The sequence below is a fragment of the Xenopus laevis genome, chromosome 4S, assembly GCF_017654675.1.
Source record: "Xenopus laevis strain J_2021 chromosome 4S, Xenopus_laevis_v10.1, whole genome shotgun sequence".
NCBI classification, from domain to species: Eukaryota; Metazoa; Chordata; class Amphibia; order Anura; family Pipidae; genus Xenopus; species Xenopus laevis.
In genome coordinates, this window is record NC_054378.1 from 1,383,418 (window position 1) to 1,398,859 (window position 15,442).

General features: G+C 39.0%; 1 protein-coding gene across 3 annotated transcripts in view; it reads left to right on the forward strand.

Moving 5' to 3' along the window:
* The window catches only part of usp6nl2.S (USP6 N-terminal-like protein 2 S homeolog), a 29,871-nt gene extending 19,723 nt beyond the window's left edge, over positions 1-10,148 (forward strand). For all 3 annotated transcript variants that reach the window (XM_018259978.2, XM_041560697.1, XM_041560698.1), the window contains 7 exons: positions 447-495; positions 2,186-2,306; positions 2,922-3,016; positions 3,228-3,293; positions 6,047-6,146; positions 7,170-7,322; positions 8,666-10,148. In XM_018259978.2, the coding sequence (XP_018115467.1) occupies positions 447-495; positions 2,186-2,306; positions 2,922-3,016; positions 3,228-3,293; positions 6,047-6,146; positions 7,170-7,322; positions 8,666-10,140 (2,059 nt within the window). In that variant the 3' untranslated portion in view covers positions 10,141-10,148. The remainder of the gene's footprint in view (positions 1-446; positions 496-2,185; positions 2,307-2,921; positions 3,017-3,227; positions 3,294-6,046; positions 6,147-7,169; positions 7,323-8,665) is intronic.
* Positions 10,149-15,442: the final 5,294 nt, after the last annotated feature.

The following is a 15,442-nucleotide window of genomic DNA, read 5'->3' on the forward strand; positions in this document are numbered from 1 at the left end:
AGCAATTGTTTCCCCTACAGTATATACTGCATTCTCTTGTGAGGAGAGTTAAGAGTTTCAGAGTTAGGGGCTTCATTGTAGAATGCACATTTTCTTTTCATTGTGCTTTATGTCAAGACATTTTTGAGCCTGGATGGCCCATAATTTGTCACATTCCTCATCCAATGTAGGGACATGTATAAAAGAGTTTTTTAATTCCTCTTAAATGTTTTGCTTCTATAGTTCATAGATATAGCCTTCATACAAAAGAACTGGCAACAGCACAAAGACCACAAATTACTTGTTGCCTTGTTATTTTGATTTTCTTCTATGAAAAAAAATTCCAAGATTCAAATAAATCTCAAAATGGAATCTTGTCTAAATTTTTCGTATAGTTGAAATGAAATTAATTGTATTAGAATGGTTTAATGCTTAAAATAATAAAAATGAATTGCGCTTCTCCACAGACAGAGGGCGCTGTTTGATGTGCTGTCTGCCTATTCTGTCTACAACACGGTGAGTTGATTTGCAGTTTTCTTTTGTTATAGTCAACAGAAGTGTAAAACAAATCCCTAAATAATGGAACGATGCACCAATCCATAACAAATTTCATAGTAACAGGGTAATAGAGGTCTGCATTTGGTAATATTTTCCTTTTAAGCCCCACTAGGCTATCAGCAAACAAAATAATTGCTTTGTAATGCTGCTGACATTAGAAACAAAATACATTTATTTGTGGCTAAATGACCACTTTGTATATTTTTTTATACTTAGTGACCATATCATATTACTCATAAAGCGTCTTGCAGAGGCCTACTAGCATTCACCTAGGTAAATTGATCACAAGCTTTTTTTATTGAATTTGTATGTGGATAGCATGTATGTGGATAGCATCACTTCTAGACCATTTCAGGTTGGACTGGTTTAGCACTGGATGGGGCTATGATGGGTTTGGGAACAGGTTTGCAATGGAGGTGGGGGGTCCGCAGCTGGAGTGGTGGTTCCTTAAAGGGTAAGGAAACCTAGTTGGCGCAAAAACCCTCCCCCCCTCCCGTGTGTTGCCCACCCTCCCTCCTCCCCCTGGCCTACCTGTCCCGCTGGGCAAATGCTCCTAATTTGTTACTTACCCTTCTGCGCAGGTCCAGTCCAGGGAGTTCACAGACGCCATCTTCTTCCACGAGATCTTCTTCCTGCTTTGACCGGCGCATGCACAGTAGGAGCATTTCGCCGGTACGATCTACTGCGCAAACGCCGTTCAAAGCAGGAAGAAGAACGCGTGGAAGAAGATGTCGCAGAAGGGTAAGTAACAAGTTAGGGGCATTTGGCCAGCGGTACGGGTAGGCCAGGGGGGAGGAGGGAGGGTGGGCAACACACGGGAGGGGGGGAGGGTTTTTGCGCCAACTAGGTTTCCTTCCCCTTTAAGGTGGCGGCCCCCTTTGTGCTCCAGACACCCTAGTTTAACACAGCTTCCTAGTTAATTGCAGGCAGTATACAAAGGTACATGTGTAGACACAAAACTTTTGCAGAGTTCATCAGAAAAGGCTGAACCAGTGCATCGTACCTTTGTGAACACAGCCTCGATTTGCATCAATTTTAGCACTTTGCACTTGATTTTAGACATGAGCTTTATTGTGTTAGAAAGGCAAATAATTTGAATAATATATGGTGGTGAGCATATCCTAACACTGAATTGACTAGAAGCACAATGGGATGTAGGTGCTCCACTTCATGGGCATCCAGAGAAAATTTTCCAGGTGGGAAAGTAAAAAAACATTTTACACAATTATCCCTATTTTGGTTTCAAATATATAATTTCTACAAATATATAAAGTAGTGAGTGTTGCACATGTATAGCATTGTCATTCTATAAGTGACACAAACTCCTCGTTTGTCAGGACAGCACTTTTCTACTTTCTTAGCACAATTACTAGTCAGCGACTTGTAGAATTTGCAGAGTGGTGTCAGCTCCCTTTAACGTGTTAAGTTATGACATCAGCCCAGGTAAGTGTATTTGAAAATGACATTTGCATGTGAACATAGTTTCCACCATAATGTAGATCTTTTTCTTAAAATGTTTCATTGCAGATTAGTAAATTGATAAGCATGGTGCTGTTTTTATCATTACGTGTGAATGAATGACATCCCTTGTTTACTACATTTGTACAATTCATTGTTTTCACTAGTGTGTTGTTGTTGTGCTCCACAGGAAGTCAGTTACTGCCAGGGGATGAGTCAGATCGCAGCTGTACTGCTCATGTATCTCAATGAGGAGGAGGCATTTTGGGCTCTGGCACAGTTGCTAACCAACCAAAGGCATGCAATGCACGGTGAGAATAAAGGCTTATAATACACAAAAGCCATGAATATCTTGTAAATTATATCCTTATAAACGGTGAGTTCTGATGTCATCAGTTATAAACGGTGAGTTCTGATGTCATTTCTGTCACATGACTCACTAAACTTGTGTATTATAATAAATAAAGTACCCCCTGTTGCAAAATATGAGGATATTAGAAGTTACCTCGGAGTTCCATGACCTGTACACTCGGCCTTGTGTATTTATATGGCCATGAAACTCCTCGGTGACTTATAATATCCTTATATTTTACAAGAGGGGGTACTTTATTCACTATATAATACACAAAAGACATGAATATCTTGTAAATTATATATTATACGCCTGCTGGAAATGCTTCTTTGTATATAATATATACAGTTTATCATGCTCAGGAACAAATGAATGAATGAAAACCAATTGAAAAGTTGCTTAGAATTGGTAGTTCTATAACATAATACAAGTTACTTTAAAGCTGAACCACCCCTTTAAGCTAACCTTCAGACTCTCCCTTAGTATTTCTGTTTCAAACATCCATGTTGTCTGTGAGGTAAACCTTCCTTGCTAATAAAGGATGTCTCTTGTGTGTATGTTGTTTTCTCTGCAGGCTTTTTTATCCCTGGTTTCCCAAAGCTACAGAGATTTCAGAGTCACCATGAGCAGATTCTCAGCAAAGTGTTTCCTAAACTGAAAAAACACATGGTATGTATGAGCTTCTCTACACTAGTAAATGTTTTAAATATAGGAGTATAGATGCAGGCCTAAACTAGTTGTATTGCTAACTGGTTGCCAGGTGGTTAGTGCAGTATATGGGTTTGACTTGGTTAGCACATTGGAACATTTCATATTAATATGTAAGTTTGTTGGCATGCTTTGTGATGACTTACACGCTAACGGTCCTTTTATTTTTAAGGACAAAGAAGACATGTCTACTGGAATTTATACAACAAAATGGTTTCTGCAATGTTTCCTGGACCGGGTGAGAATTCACAGTAACATACACCAGTGCTTATGTCTGGTTCTTCTACAGAACAAAAATACACTTTCCCTTAATGTCAGAATATCATTCAAAACATGTTTGTATTTGTGCTGCGAGCAATGAATATGGTATCATTTCCATTTTCTGAGCTTTATCATATGTAGCATTGGCCGCTTTGATTTTGTAGTTGATGGTATTGCTGTCATGGAATATGTTTTACGTCCAGTAAAGAAGATAGAACCAGGGTTGGACTGGGCAGGACACAGGGAGAAAACTTGGTGGGCCCCGGCCCTCATAGGCCCCCGCCGACCCAGGTCTGCTCGCCTCCCTGCACCAACCAACAAAGATTCCATTGTTCCTTCCACTTCCGGAAGGGGGCCCTGGTATTTGTGAGGGGGGGCCCTAAGAGGCACATTTATCAAAGGTTGACTTTCGAATTCATGTGAGTTTTTAAAAACTCGCCATAACTCACATAAATTTATATAAAAAAATTAAATCGACTCGAAAACTGGATTCAAATTAGATTCTAATTTAAAAAAACTCGATTTGAGATTTTTCCCTGAAAAAATCTTGAATGTCAGGAAGGCTGCAAACTGCTACCAATTGATTCCTGGACCTCTCCCATTGACTAAGACAGCAATTCAGTAGGTTTTAGGTGGCAAATAGGTCGAATTTGACTTCTTAAAAAAAAACTCAAATTCAATTTGAATTACTTCCTAGTCGAATTTGACAGTTTTGACCATAAAAAAAATTGAAAATGTGAATTTTCAATTTAACCCTTAATGAGTTTGCCCAGAGCTCTGGTGGGTGACTGCTGCTCCAGTCTGATGCTGGATAGAATGGAGCCACACACACATAGAGATATACAGTACATAGTTGGGGAGTTTATCGTATTTATTGTGACCACTTGTGCATCAAAGTTTCAACCCATCCTTCGTCAGTATATAACAACAAAAATGTACAACACCTTTAAAGCCAACAAATTCCCACCACCCTTTTCCCAGAATCCAATCAGTCCATGATGCAAATAATGCCGTGGGCACATAGACTGAAGGCTCCAGCTGTTGTCGGCCTGTGTATTTTTGTAGGCTGAGAGAAGCAGATCTGCTCAGTGTCCTTTTTCTCTGTGATAGCAAAACAGCAGCTTGTACTTGATCTCAAATAAGATATAATTAATCCTTATTGGTGGGAAAAACAATCCTACTGGGTTTATTTAAAGTGGACCTGTCACCCAGACACAAAAATATGTATAATAAAAGTCCTTTTCAAATTAAACATGAAATACAATTTCTATTTTTTATTCAAGCATTCATAGCTGTTGAAAGCTCATTTAAACATCTCAGCTGTCAATCAGATATTGTCTGCCCCTCCTCTATGCCAGTGGCATAGAGGCGGGGCAGACAATTACTTTCACTTTCAATTCAGCACTTCCTACATGTCACTGCTCTCCCCACATTCCCCCAGTTCTCTTCACCATTTAATTGTGTAGCCAGGACATGGGGATGGACATCAGGTCCCCCAGGTCTGGTGCACAAAAAAAAATTCTGAGATGATACAAGGCTTGATTTAATAATAGTGTCCACAAAATGGCTCCTGCCTGCTTGTTATAATTTTAAAATCCCAGACTGAAGGAAACAAGATTCAAATAATTTATATAGTGTAATTAAAGTTCATTTACCTTGACTAATCTGATAATATAGGATTTTGAGTAATGTTTTTGGGTGACGGTCCCCTTTAATGCAGAAATAATTATTAACAGACTTGGAGGCCCATTTATGAAAGTCTGAAGTTATCTCATTATTTTCTGACAACCCACACAGGTTTTTTTCCCCTTATTTATCAATTCATTTTCCCGAAAATTTCCTGTGTCAAAAAAATTGTGAAAAAAAAATTGTACCCATTTTTTGGATTTTCCTTCTGGATTTTTTTTTAATTCGTGTCCCTAAAACCACGAAATCTTATTATTATTGCATGAAACCCAGCGCAGATCAAGATATCTTCAGGACTTTCTCCCATTGACTTATTTACAACCTTGGCAGTTCTGAGATGCCAGATTTTCAGATTCTGACTTTTTCCATCCTCGGAATATAATAAATCCCCAAAAAAAATTTTTTTCCCCACTAAAAATTCAGATTTTATATTTAAAAAACTAAATTTTTCAAGTTTTTGGCATTCAGAGTTTTGTATGGTGATCCAAATTGCAGGTCCTTTCTGGATAACAGGTCCTATAACTGAATTACAAAAAATGTGTCATTTTCATTGTGATCTCTTGGATATAGAGCATCAAGCCACCATATGCAATATGATTGGACTATGAAATGCAACCTACTAATTGGTTGCTATAGATGAGTGATCCCCAACAAGTGGCTCACGAGTAACATGTTGCTCACTAACCTATTGGATGTTGCTCCCTGTGGCTGGTGCTTATTGTTGAATTTCTGATTTGAAGGTAAGTTTTAGTTGCATTAAAACCAAGTGTACTGCCAAACAGAGACTGTAGACTGTCAGTCCACAAATAAACAATCACAGCACTTGTTTTGCAGCAAACAGGAACATTTCTAATTCTTGCTTCGCTCCCCAACTCTTATATCTGAATGTGGCTCATGGGTAGAAAAAGGTTGGGGACCTCCTGCTATAGATGATAAGAACTGTAGCTATCTTTGCTTTTGACACCATTAATTCTTGCCCCGAGGTTCTGCAATTCTAATTCAGTATTAAGTTTTGTAATGAATACCTTTCATTCTTACTTCTAGACACCATTCACTCTTACCCTGAGGCTCTGGGATATCTACATACTGGAGGGTGAACGAGTTCTTCCAGCCATGGCTTACACCATACTTAAACTACACAAAAGTAAGTCATAAATATAAATATAATTGCATATAAAGTATCTTAGAACGTATCGATACAGTAGAATTGTCTTCAACTTTCAAATGGGGTTCACTGACGCCAGCAGCCAAGAACTATTGCTGTGTGAAGCTACAGTTTTATTGTTATTTATACTTTATACTTATCTCCTATTCATATTCCAGTCTCACTGCCTGGTTGCTAGGATAATTAGGACCCTAGCAACCAGATAGCTGCTAAAATACCAAACTGGTGAGCTGCTGAACAAAAAGCTATTGCAAATTGTCTCAGAATAACTATATCTATATCATACTAAAGGTTAATTTAAAGATGAACAACTCTTCCAATTCTACTCCCTGCCAAACAACCTGAAAAAAACCTAATTCATGGGTGGTTACAGAATACCTCAACTCACACTGGAAATGTGGATCGATATTTTGTAAACCCACAATGAGGTGTTGATTGGTTGCTGGTCAGGTTGACTAGAGAGCCTAGTCGGTGTGGCCCGGCCCTTTAAAACGCAATAAATATTACTTTGAGGAATTCATACCTTGATCTGTATGGAAATGTTTATTACTTTAAATTCTTTGTGGGTATGTGATATTATTTTTAGCAAATAAAGATACAACAAATCTGTGAGCACCATGGAGGAGCGATCGTCTTCCATCTTCTTCAAAAATTCCCGGGCCGACGTATGCACAGTAGAACAAAATAGCGACTTCTTTGTTAAAGTTCAGATTTTCCCGCTACTACCTGCGCGAGGAAATAAGAAGCCAGAAGCCGATCGCTCCTTGGTGCTCGATGGATGAACCCCCGGACTGGTGCAGTTTTCTCCTGATAGGAGCCCCAGCCTGGGGTGTGAGGTAAGTATATATAATTACTAGGGGGTAATTTTTGGCACCCTAAGTAAATATAGCCTTTCCTTCTTCTTTAACAAGTATAATAATGGCTGAAGCTTTTTCTTCACCCTGAGCAGATATGTCTCTCCTGTATGTGGTCCACAAATACTGTGTTTCTGAATGCTCGCAGAACGTTTGCTTAAGATGCCTATGGAGGACTTGCGGGATTTTCTTCAGGAGACAATAGCTCGGTCGCTAAGCTACGACGATGATATTGTGGTTGAGCAATTACAAACATCAATGGCAGAACTTCGCAAAATGAAACTTGAACTTCCTCCTCCAGGTAGCTTGTAGTTGGGAAATTACTAGTACTAACATAACATGTGAATATACCCCACAACATTTATATATAAGGTATACTTAAAAAATGTGTCTATGAATGCCACACATGTAGCTCTATCGATTTAAAGGAGAATAGATATTATGGGGCTATACCGTACCCCTGAAAAGAGCAACTGAAAATATGGAAGTTATCTTATGGGGAAATAATTGAAATACATCTTTCATCAAGTGATGTTTCCAAGGTGGTTCTTGGATTTTTACATAATGGGATGTTGAAATGGATCGTGTTCCATAGTTGAGGTGCAAAAGGAAATGTCTGAAAATTGATTTATGTTCATTATAAAGTTAGTTACTATAGAACATACTACTCAATATAAGTGGATGGTAGAGAGAGTGGATGATTAGTCATTAACTTGATCCACTCCAGGAGGAATCTGGATCTCGCATGTATGTAGACTCTATAACAGTGATCCCCAACCAGTAGCTCGTGAGCAACGTTTCTCTCCAACCCATTGGATGTTGCGCTCGGTGCAACCGAGCAGGTGCTTATTTTTGGATTTCCAGGCTTAGAAGCAAGTTTTAGTTGCATAAAAACTAAGTATAGAGCCAAGTAGAGCCTCCTGTAGTCTGCCAGTTCACATAGGGGCTACCAAATAACAAATCGCAGCCCTATTTTGGCACTCCAAAGGACTTTTTCTTGCTTGTGTTGCTTCCCAACTCTGTTTACATTTGAATGTGGCTCATGGGTTAAAAAAGTTGCTCTGTCATTTTCATAGAGAGGCTTAATGGAAGTTACAGCCAAGTGTCAAGCCTTTAGGGGCATATTTATTCGAATTTACGACAAACATCACCAGTGATATTGCCTATAGCAACCAATCAGATCCTTTTATTTTGTTTTCTAACTTGTTGCTGACTGGTCACATCTAATTGCTGTTTGGCTGCTATGGGCAACATCACAATGATGTTAATATATGTCAAGTAATGCCTGAGAAGATATCAAATTGATGAGTAAAGAAGAGTCACTAGTGACAATAGTGACAGTTGCACTTAACATTGTGATGCAAGATGCCACATCATTCTGTAAAGTGAATTGAACTGCATCCTTTTTTGCCCTCCTTGAAATAACAGAAGTGCTGTGTAAAATACTTAAAAAAAATTCTAGTAACTTATGTATGTGGCAGTTTACTTGTATGAGATGCACATGCAATGTTCTCTTATATCAAGACTGTGTCATGTTTACATGTATTTAAATAGTCTTGTCAGCAAAAGATATTCCAAATGTTTCACAATTTTAAAGAAAAAAATATTGATAATTTTAATTTCCTTTTTTTATATTTTTTTCAGGAAAAGCTGAGGAATTTCCCCAAAAGACTTTAGGTCAAGATATTCCTGTTGTTCTCCACCCAGTAAAGCCTTCTAAGGAGGCGAGTGGAGAGAAGGTAGTTGAATGTGAGAACACCCCAGAGATCTCCAAGCAACTTCCTATGGATATTAATGATATTAACTCAAACACTGGGGATACAATTAAAAACCTCTCTTCCAGCTCACAATATAATGGAAAACCCACCACTGTAGTTCTGGGAGAAACAAGCACACATAAAACTAATTCTGAAACACATCAGGAAGCCGATCTTTGCAAAAATGATGTAAAGCAGCAAGAGTGTGTTTTTGCAGAAATTCCTTTACCAGTTACTCAGGACATTCTACAAAACCATGACATGAAAGAAGATCATGAAGTAAGCAAGGTCCATGTTTCTCAACCACTTAAGAGGGAAGATTGTGTTGACGTATCATTAACATCTGTTAAATATGAAGATGTTCATTGCTCATCAGACACACATTTATCAGCAGTGGAGACTCCAAATGAATGCCAAAACAGTGCAAAATTGAATAGTGCCGCTACATCTGAAGAAATAGCACCAATCAATGATTTAGCAGAAACAACAGCCCCAAGAGAAGAAACGCAACTGGAAGTATGTCCTGCTGATATATTGTCTTCATCTCAAAGTGATAGTGAAATGTTAAGTATCAAAAATGTTTCTTCCTGTAATTCCCTCGCCCATTACCCTCTATCACCAGAATGTGATAATCCTACTGCAAAAGAAGAATGCATTGTTGCAAGAGGAATGGCTGCCCTTCAACTTCCAGAAGCAGAAAGTAATAGCCGTCCATCCGTTGCTTCTGAATATGAGAATGCATGTGATGTAGAACAGGGAGAGTGGCCACCATGCCCAACAGACACAAGTGTTACTGAGTTACAAAGTGATGAATGTCAGGCAAACATTTGTAACGCACTGGATTTGTCGATGGAAAGGCAAAAAGAAACAGAAATCCTTGCACGGCTACAACCTATGATGTCTTACCACCGAGGGCCACTGGGAAGTGTGCCAACCTTGCTTCTCAGTAGTCCTGATCTTCAGGAATCTGTCACTGCTCGGACTAGCTCTTCACCATCAATACCAGTGCAATTCTTTCCTTGCCAAGTGATAAAGACTTTTACTCCAATCCAAATGTCTCTAGCCACTCCACAGGACTTTCTCAACAGACAAGTAGCACATCCGTTGCTTGATGGTCCTCCACATCCGCTTATTTCAGTTGCCCAGAGTGCATCAAAGCAACAAGGGGAAAGGGCACATCATGAAGCCTTCACCTCCGTTGTGAATCGATGCAACACATACAAAAAACCCCAACCTCCTCCACAAACCGCAAAGCCAAAAGTTGTAGCTCAACAATACAACGTTCCCAAAGCCCATTCAGATAACAACTTTTATTCACATCATGCTACCACACCACAATTGCCTAAGTCTGTGACTTTTTGAAATACATTTTTTTTTAAAAAAATGCATGATATCTCATGCGGTTTGTTAAGTTATGCTGTGGGAGGGGAACATTTTTATGCTGGACATAAAAATGTGGAATGATCCTTACCACTGATAAGGGAATTTATGGCTATCCAAGGTTTTTCAACTGCATTTATATACAGTTCTTAGCAGAATTGTAGCTTTTTGCTATTCTATAAAATAATCACAAAGTGCTTAATTTTTTACTTTTTTTCATGGCTCTGTTGTTTAAAGCAGGGGTCCCCAACCGCCGAGCCGCAGACAGTCCTGAACTGGGCCAACGAACAATTAACGTGGCATTAACGCCGGTGCACCAGAATTGGACTCCCTCCCCAACTCCGGTCCTTGCAAAGAAATTTCACTCTTCTTTGGTCCCCGGGCCAAAAAAGTTTGGGGACCCCTGGTTTAAAGGACAGCAATTAGTACAATGAAGAGGTTTCAATAACAGTGGGAATTTGTAATGAATGAAGCAAAGGAAAAACATTTCTTTATTTGTGTACATAAGAAGTCTGAACAGTACAGCACCTACTTTTTTTCCTCTATATGTATTGTGTGTTGTGAATGCTTTTTCTTTTATTTCTTAGGCTCTATGTAGAGCTTCATTTCTCTGCTGTTTGTGCTAAATAATATTTAGGGGCCTATTTATCAAGCTGTGTTTGCAGTGAAGTGTATAATGCATCCATTGCCATCACTGAAATTAGCCAAATCTATTACAAAATCTATTACAAAATGTATTACAAAGTTCAAAATGGCATATTTATCAGTCTGTGTATTTTATTCAGTGCTTCCCAAATGCATGTCATGTATTCACAGTTGTTTTTTTACAATGTCTCAGGCCCGGTGTAATATAAACAAGCTGCTGTGTAGCCATGGGGGCAGCCATTCAAGCACAGGATACACAGTAGATAACAGATAAGTACTACTATAGTTTATATAAACAAGCTGCTGTGTAGCCATGGGGGCAGCCATTCAAGCACAGGATACACAGTAGATAACAGATAAGTACTACTATAGTTTATATAAACAAGCTGCTGTGTAGCCATGGGGCAGCCATTCAAACACAGGATACACAGTAGATACACAGTACACAATAGCTTGTTCATATAAACTATAGTAGTACTTATCTGTTATCTACTGTGTATCCTGTGCTTGAATGGCTGCCCCCATGGCTACACAGCAGCTTGTTTATATAAACTATAGTAGTACTTATCTGTTATCTACGCTATGTAGTATCCAGCAAGAACAATTACATTTCTGTTATACCCTCCTCTAAATTATTTAGAACATTAACAATAATGATAATAATTATTCTGTTGTAACGAATTGCAACTGATTTATTGTAGCATATGTATTATTTTATTTGTTTAACATGGCAAAACCAAAGTTTTGTTTTTTCTTTTGAGGGGATGATGGGCTGTTGGAGTAATGATTCCATATTTATTCTTTTTTTGTAATATTTAATTATGGCTTACTTTCATTCTTAAGAAAGAGGCTTTTCAGCTTTTTATACTATTGAGTATCAGAGGTGAGCCTTCTGTATTGCTCTATTTTATAATATTTATAAGTTGCATTATTTATGAGGTCAGAGGTATTTTTTTGCACCAAACTTTCAGGGGAGGCCACCCAGCCGCATCCTACGAATCACATGAGAGTTGCAGCTCCCCAGTGAACTGGCGCATGCACTTGCAGGGGGCGTTAGGACCTGGGGGCTCAGAAGGAGGAAATCTGGGCCTGGGGGTTTATGAAGGAACATGAGCAAAGATGTTCTTATTCAACTACCCCCCCCATCCCCTTCAAACAACCAGTCAGATATTTGCACAGATTTTTTTAAACTGCACTAGAGTAATAACATCCTATTATTGAACTTTGCCTTTGTTAAAGTGTTAAAGTCTGATGAGTTAAAGAATGTGGCGCAGCATGTAAATAACAAAGTGAGTATTCAAGTATGCAGGAATGTGCAGGAATATGCAATAAGTCCAACAATATTTCCAGTGGCCAAATATATAGAGGGGTTTTCTAATTTTTTCAGGTAATTATTGGCACCAGGAAGGCAAGCTTAAATACAGAATCTTTTTGGACCAATTACATTTGTTGATTCGGGTGCACTCCGCCCTGAACCCTGTGCTTAGGCTCTGGAGCAGTCCCTTCTTAAGTGAAAACCTTAGCTGCTACTACACCGTGAATCTATCGCTTACCGGATCAGTATCCTGACCCAGAATCCGTCACTAAGAGAAAACGGTATTATCGAAAGCCAGTAGTTGTAGCTGAATGCCAACTAACTGGGGGTTCCTAACAAATTGGAACCCTCTAAGCTTTTCTTTTAAACTCAAAAAGGCTTCAAGGTTAATAGAGACTGAAGTAGTTTGCCACTCACACTTCGCTTTGCTGCTAGAAGTTAGGACATAAAAAGGCTCATTTATTAATCGCATGCAGTTCCGCAACTTTTTGTTGCACAAATTGACACCATTTATTAAAGGTACTTGGGTCTAAATCCAGTAGTTGTAGCAGCGCCCTCCGGAGCTCCACAGAAACCGCCAACTGCAAAGTTCAAGTTAAAAGGGTATATATTTTATTAATGTATTTGATATACAAAAAAAGTCCGAGGTCTGACGCGTTTCATGTCTACGCACTTCCTCAGAGACCTGAAGACATGAAATGCGTCAAATGCATTAATAAAATATATACCCCTTTGACCTGAACTTTGCAGTTGGCGGTTTTTGTGGAGCTCCGGAGTGCGCTACAACCACTGGCTTTAGACCCAAGTACCTTTAATAAATGGTGTCAATTTGTGCAACAAAAAGTTGCGGAACTGCATGCGCTTAATAAATGAGCCTTTTTATGTCCTAACTTCTAGCAGCAAAGCGAAGTGTGAGTGACAAGCTCTTCAGTCTCTATTAACCTTGAAGCCTTTTTGAGTTTAAAAGAAAAGCCTGGAGGGTTCCAATTTGTTAGGAACCCCCAGTTAGTTGATTCACTTATCCTCGGCTGCCATTTCTATTCTTTAAAAAGCACCTTGTCAGCGGGTCGTTTTTATCCAAAGAAAAACCAGCACCAGATTCCTGGGCAACCGCTTTAGACTGGCCACATACTCGGCACAGAATTCCTTGGAAAAGTTCTGTATTACGTTTACATCAAGAGTGAAAGGGAATAAAGCCTAAGCTGAAGGTTAGTAGCCTGAATTGCTTGTGTTGCCCGTGGGAATCAAAGAAGATATTTCATTGCTTTGGGTGGGACATGGCTGCAAGCTGTTGTTTTATTGTATGCTGTATAAGTCTTTTATTACTTTTATTGTATAAATGACTTTCCTGAATGTTTGTAAGGACCAATTGTTCATACGAGCAATAATTTCAACCGTTGCCATTTGATGTAAGTTCTAGAGATTTGTTAAATGACGTTTGTCCCCATAGACTTGTATTGTGTTAAACAATGGCAGGAACTTTTTCACACATGAATTATTGGCTAATACAATATAATATTGGCAAGTCTTTATAAATGATAAAACAAGTTTTTAAAAATGGTAAAAAAAAAAGTTAAAAATTAAAAAGTGCAGGACAACCATTACATTTCAAAGGGAAAAAAAATCTACTTTGAGCTTTGATAAATTAGACCCTAATTTTAAAAACTATTTTTTTAAATTACATTTTTAGTGATCGTTGATTATTATAGATTGCCTTACTTTTCTATTTCTGTCCAGCACAATATTAAGTTTGGTCATGATTTGACACACTGTGAAACTGGCAGCGGATACAACAGAATACGTTTTATAATGGTCATATTTATAAAAACTATTATTTGCTTTCAGCTTTGACTATTCGTATAAATTCCTTTGCACTATTTCCCCTTGTTATACACAGTTTCAATAACACTTTGCAAACTATACTGGCAGGATTATGATCCAATTTGTTCTGTACATGTGTAATATTTTTAAGTTTTTGGTTAATATGCTTTTCATACAATGGCTGGAGCTGTATATAATACTTGCTGCTCTTTCCACTGATATAATAAACTGAAAATTAAATTCCTATTTAATTGAGAACTTTTTTCTATCTGTATATTTGTAATTATGTATATTTGTAGGCAGAGTATGGCGCACACAGGGAGCATAGGACAGGCAGAGTATGGCACACGGAGCATTGGGCAGGCAGAGTATGACACACAGGCAGTATAGGACAGGCAGAGAATGACACACACGGAGCATAGGGAAGGCAGAGTGTGACACACACAGGGAGCATAGGACAGGCAGAGTATGACACACATAGGCAGTATAGGACAGACAGAGAATGACACACAGGGAGCATAGGGAAGGCAGAGTATGACACACACACGGAGCATTGGGCAGGCAGAGTATGACACACAGGGAGTATAGGACAGGCAGAGTATGGCACACACAGGGAGCATAGGACAGGCAGAGTGTGACACACACAGGGAGCATAGGGCAGGCAGAGTATGACACACATAGGCAGTATAGGACAGGCAGAGAATGACACACAGGGAGCATAGGGAAGACAGAGTATGACACACACAGGGAGCATAGGACAGGCAGAGTATGGGATACACAGGGAGCATAGGACAGGCAAGAGTATGGGACACACAGGGAGCATAGGGAAGGCAGAGTATGGCACACACAGAACATAAGGCAGAGTATGCCGCACACACACAGGGAGTATAGGGCAGGCAGAGTATGGCTTCATTTTAGATTTTGAACAATTAGGAGTAAATCATCAGCAAAGGCTTAATCAATTTACCATTCTTTCTTATTTTCCATTCAACAATATTCCACTTCTTTGCTTTAATAAACTCCTGGGTTGCTTTGACTGTATGTTTTGGGTCATTATGAGAGGCCTCCCGATCCATGTGAGTGCATTTAGCTGGATTTGAGCAAACAGTGTCTCTGAAGAGCTCACAATTCATTCTTGTACTTCTGTCCTGTGTCACATGATGGATAAACACTAGTGTCCCAGTGCCACTGGCAGCCATGCACGCCCAAGCCATCACACTGCCTCCCAAATGTTTTATACACAACTGTGCTATGCTTTGGATCATCAGCTCTTCCCAAGCCTTCTCCACACTTTTTTCTTACCATCATTCTGCTAGAGCTTCATCTTGGTTTCATCTGTCCAAACAATGGTTTTCCACAACTGTGCGGCTTTTTTAGATGTTTTTTTAGAAAGTCAATGTAGCCTTTGTATTTGTATTGTTGATGCTTATGAGTGGCTTGTACCTTGCAGTTCTGCCTCTGTATTTACTTTCATGCAGTCTTCTCTTTATGGTAGACTTGGAT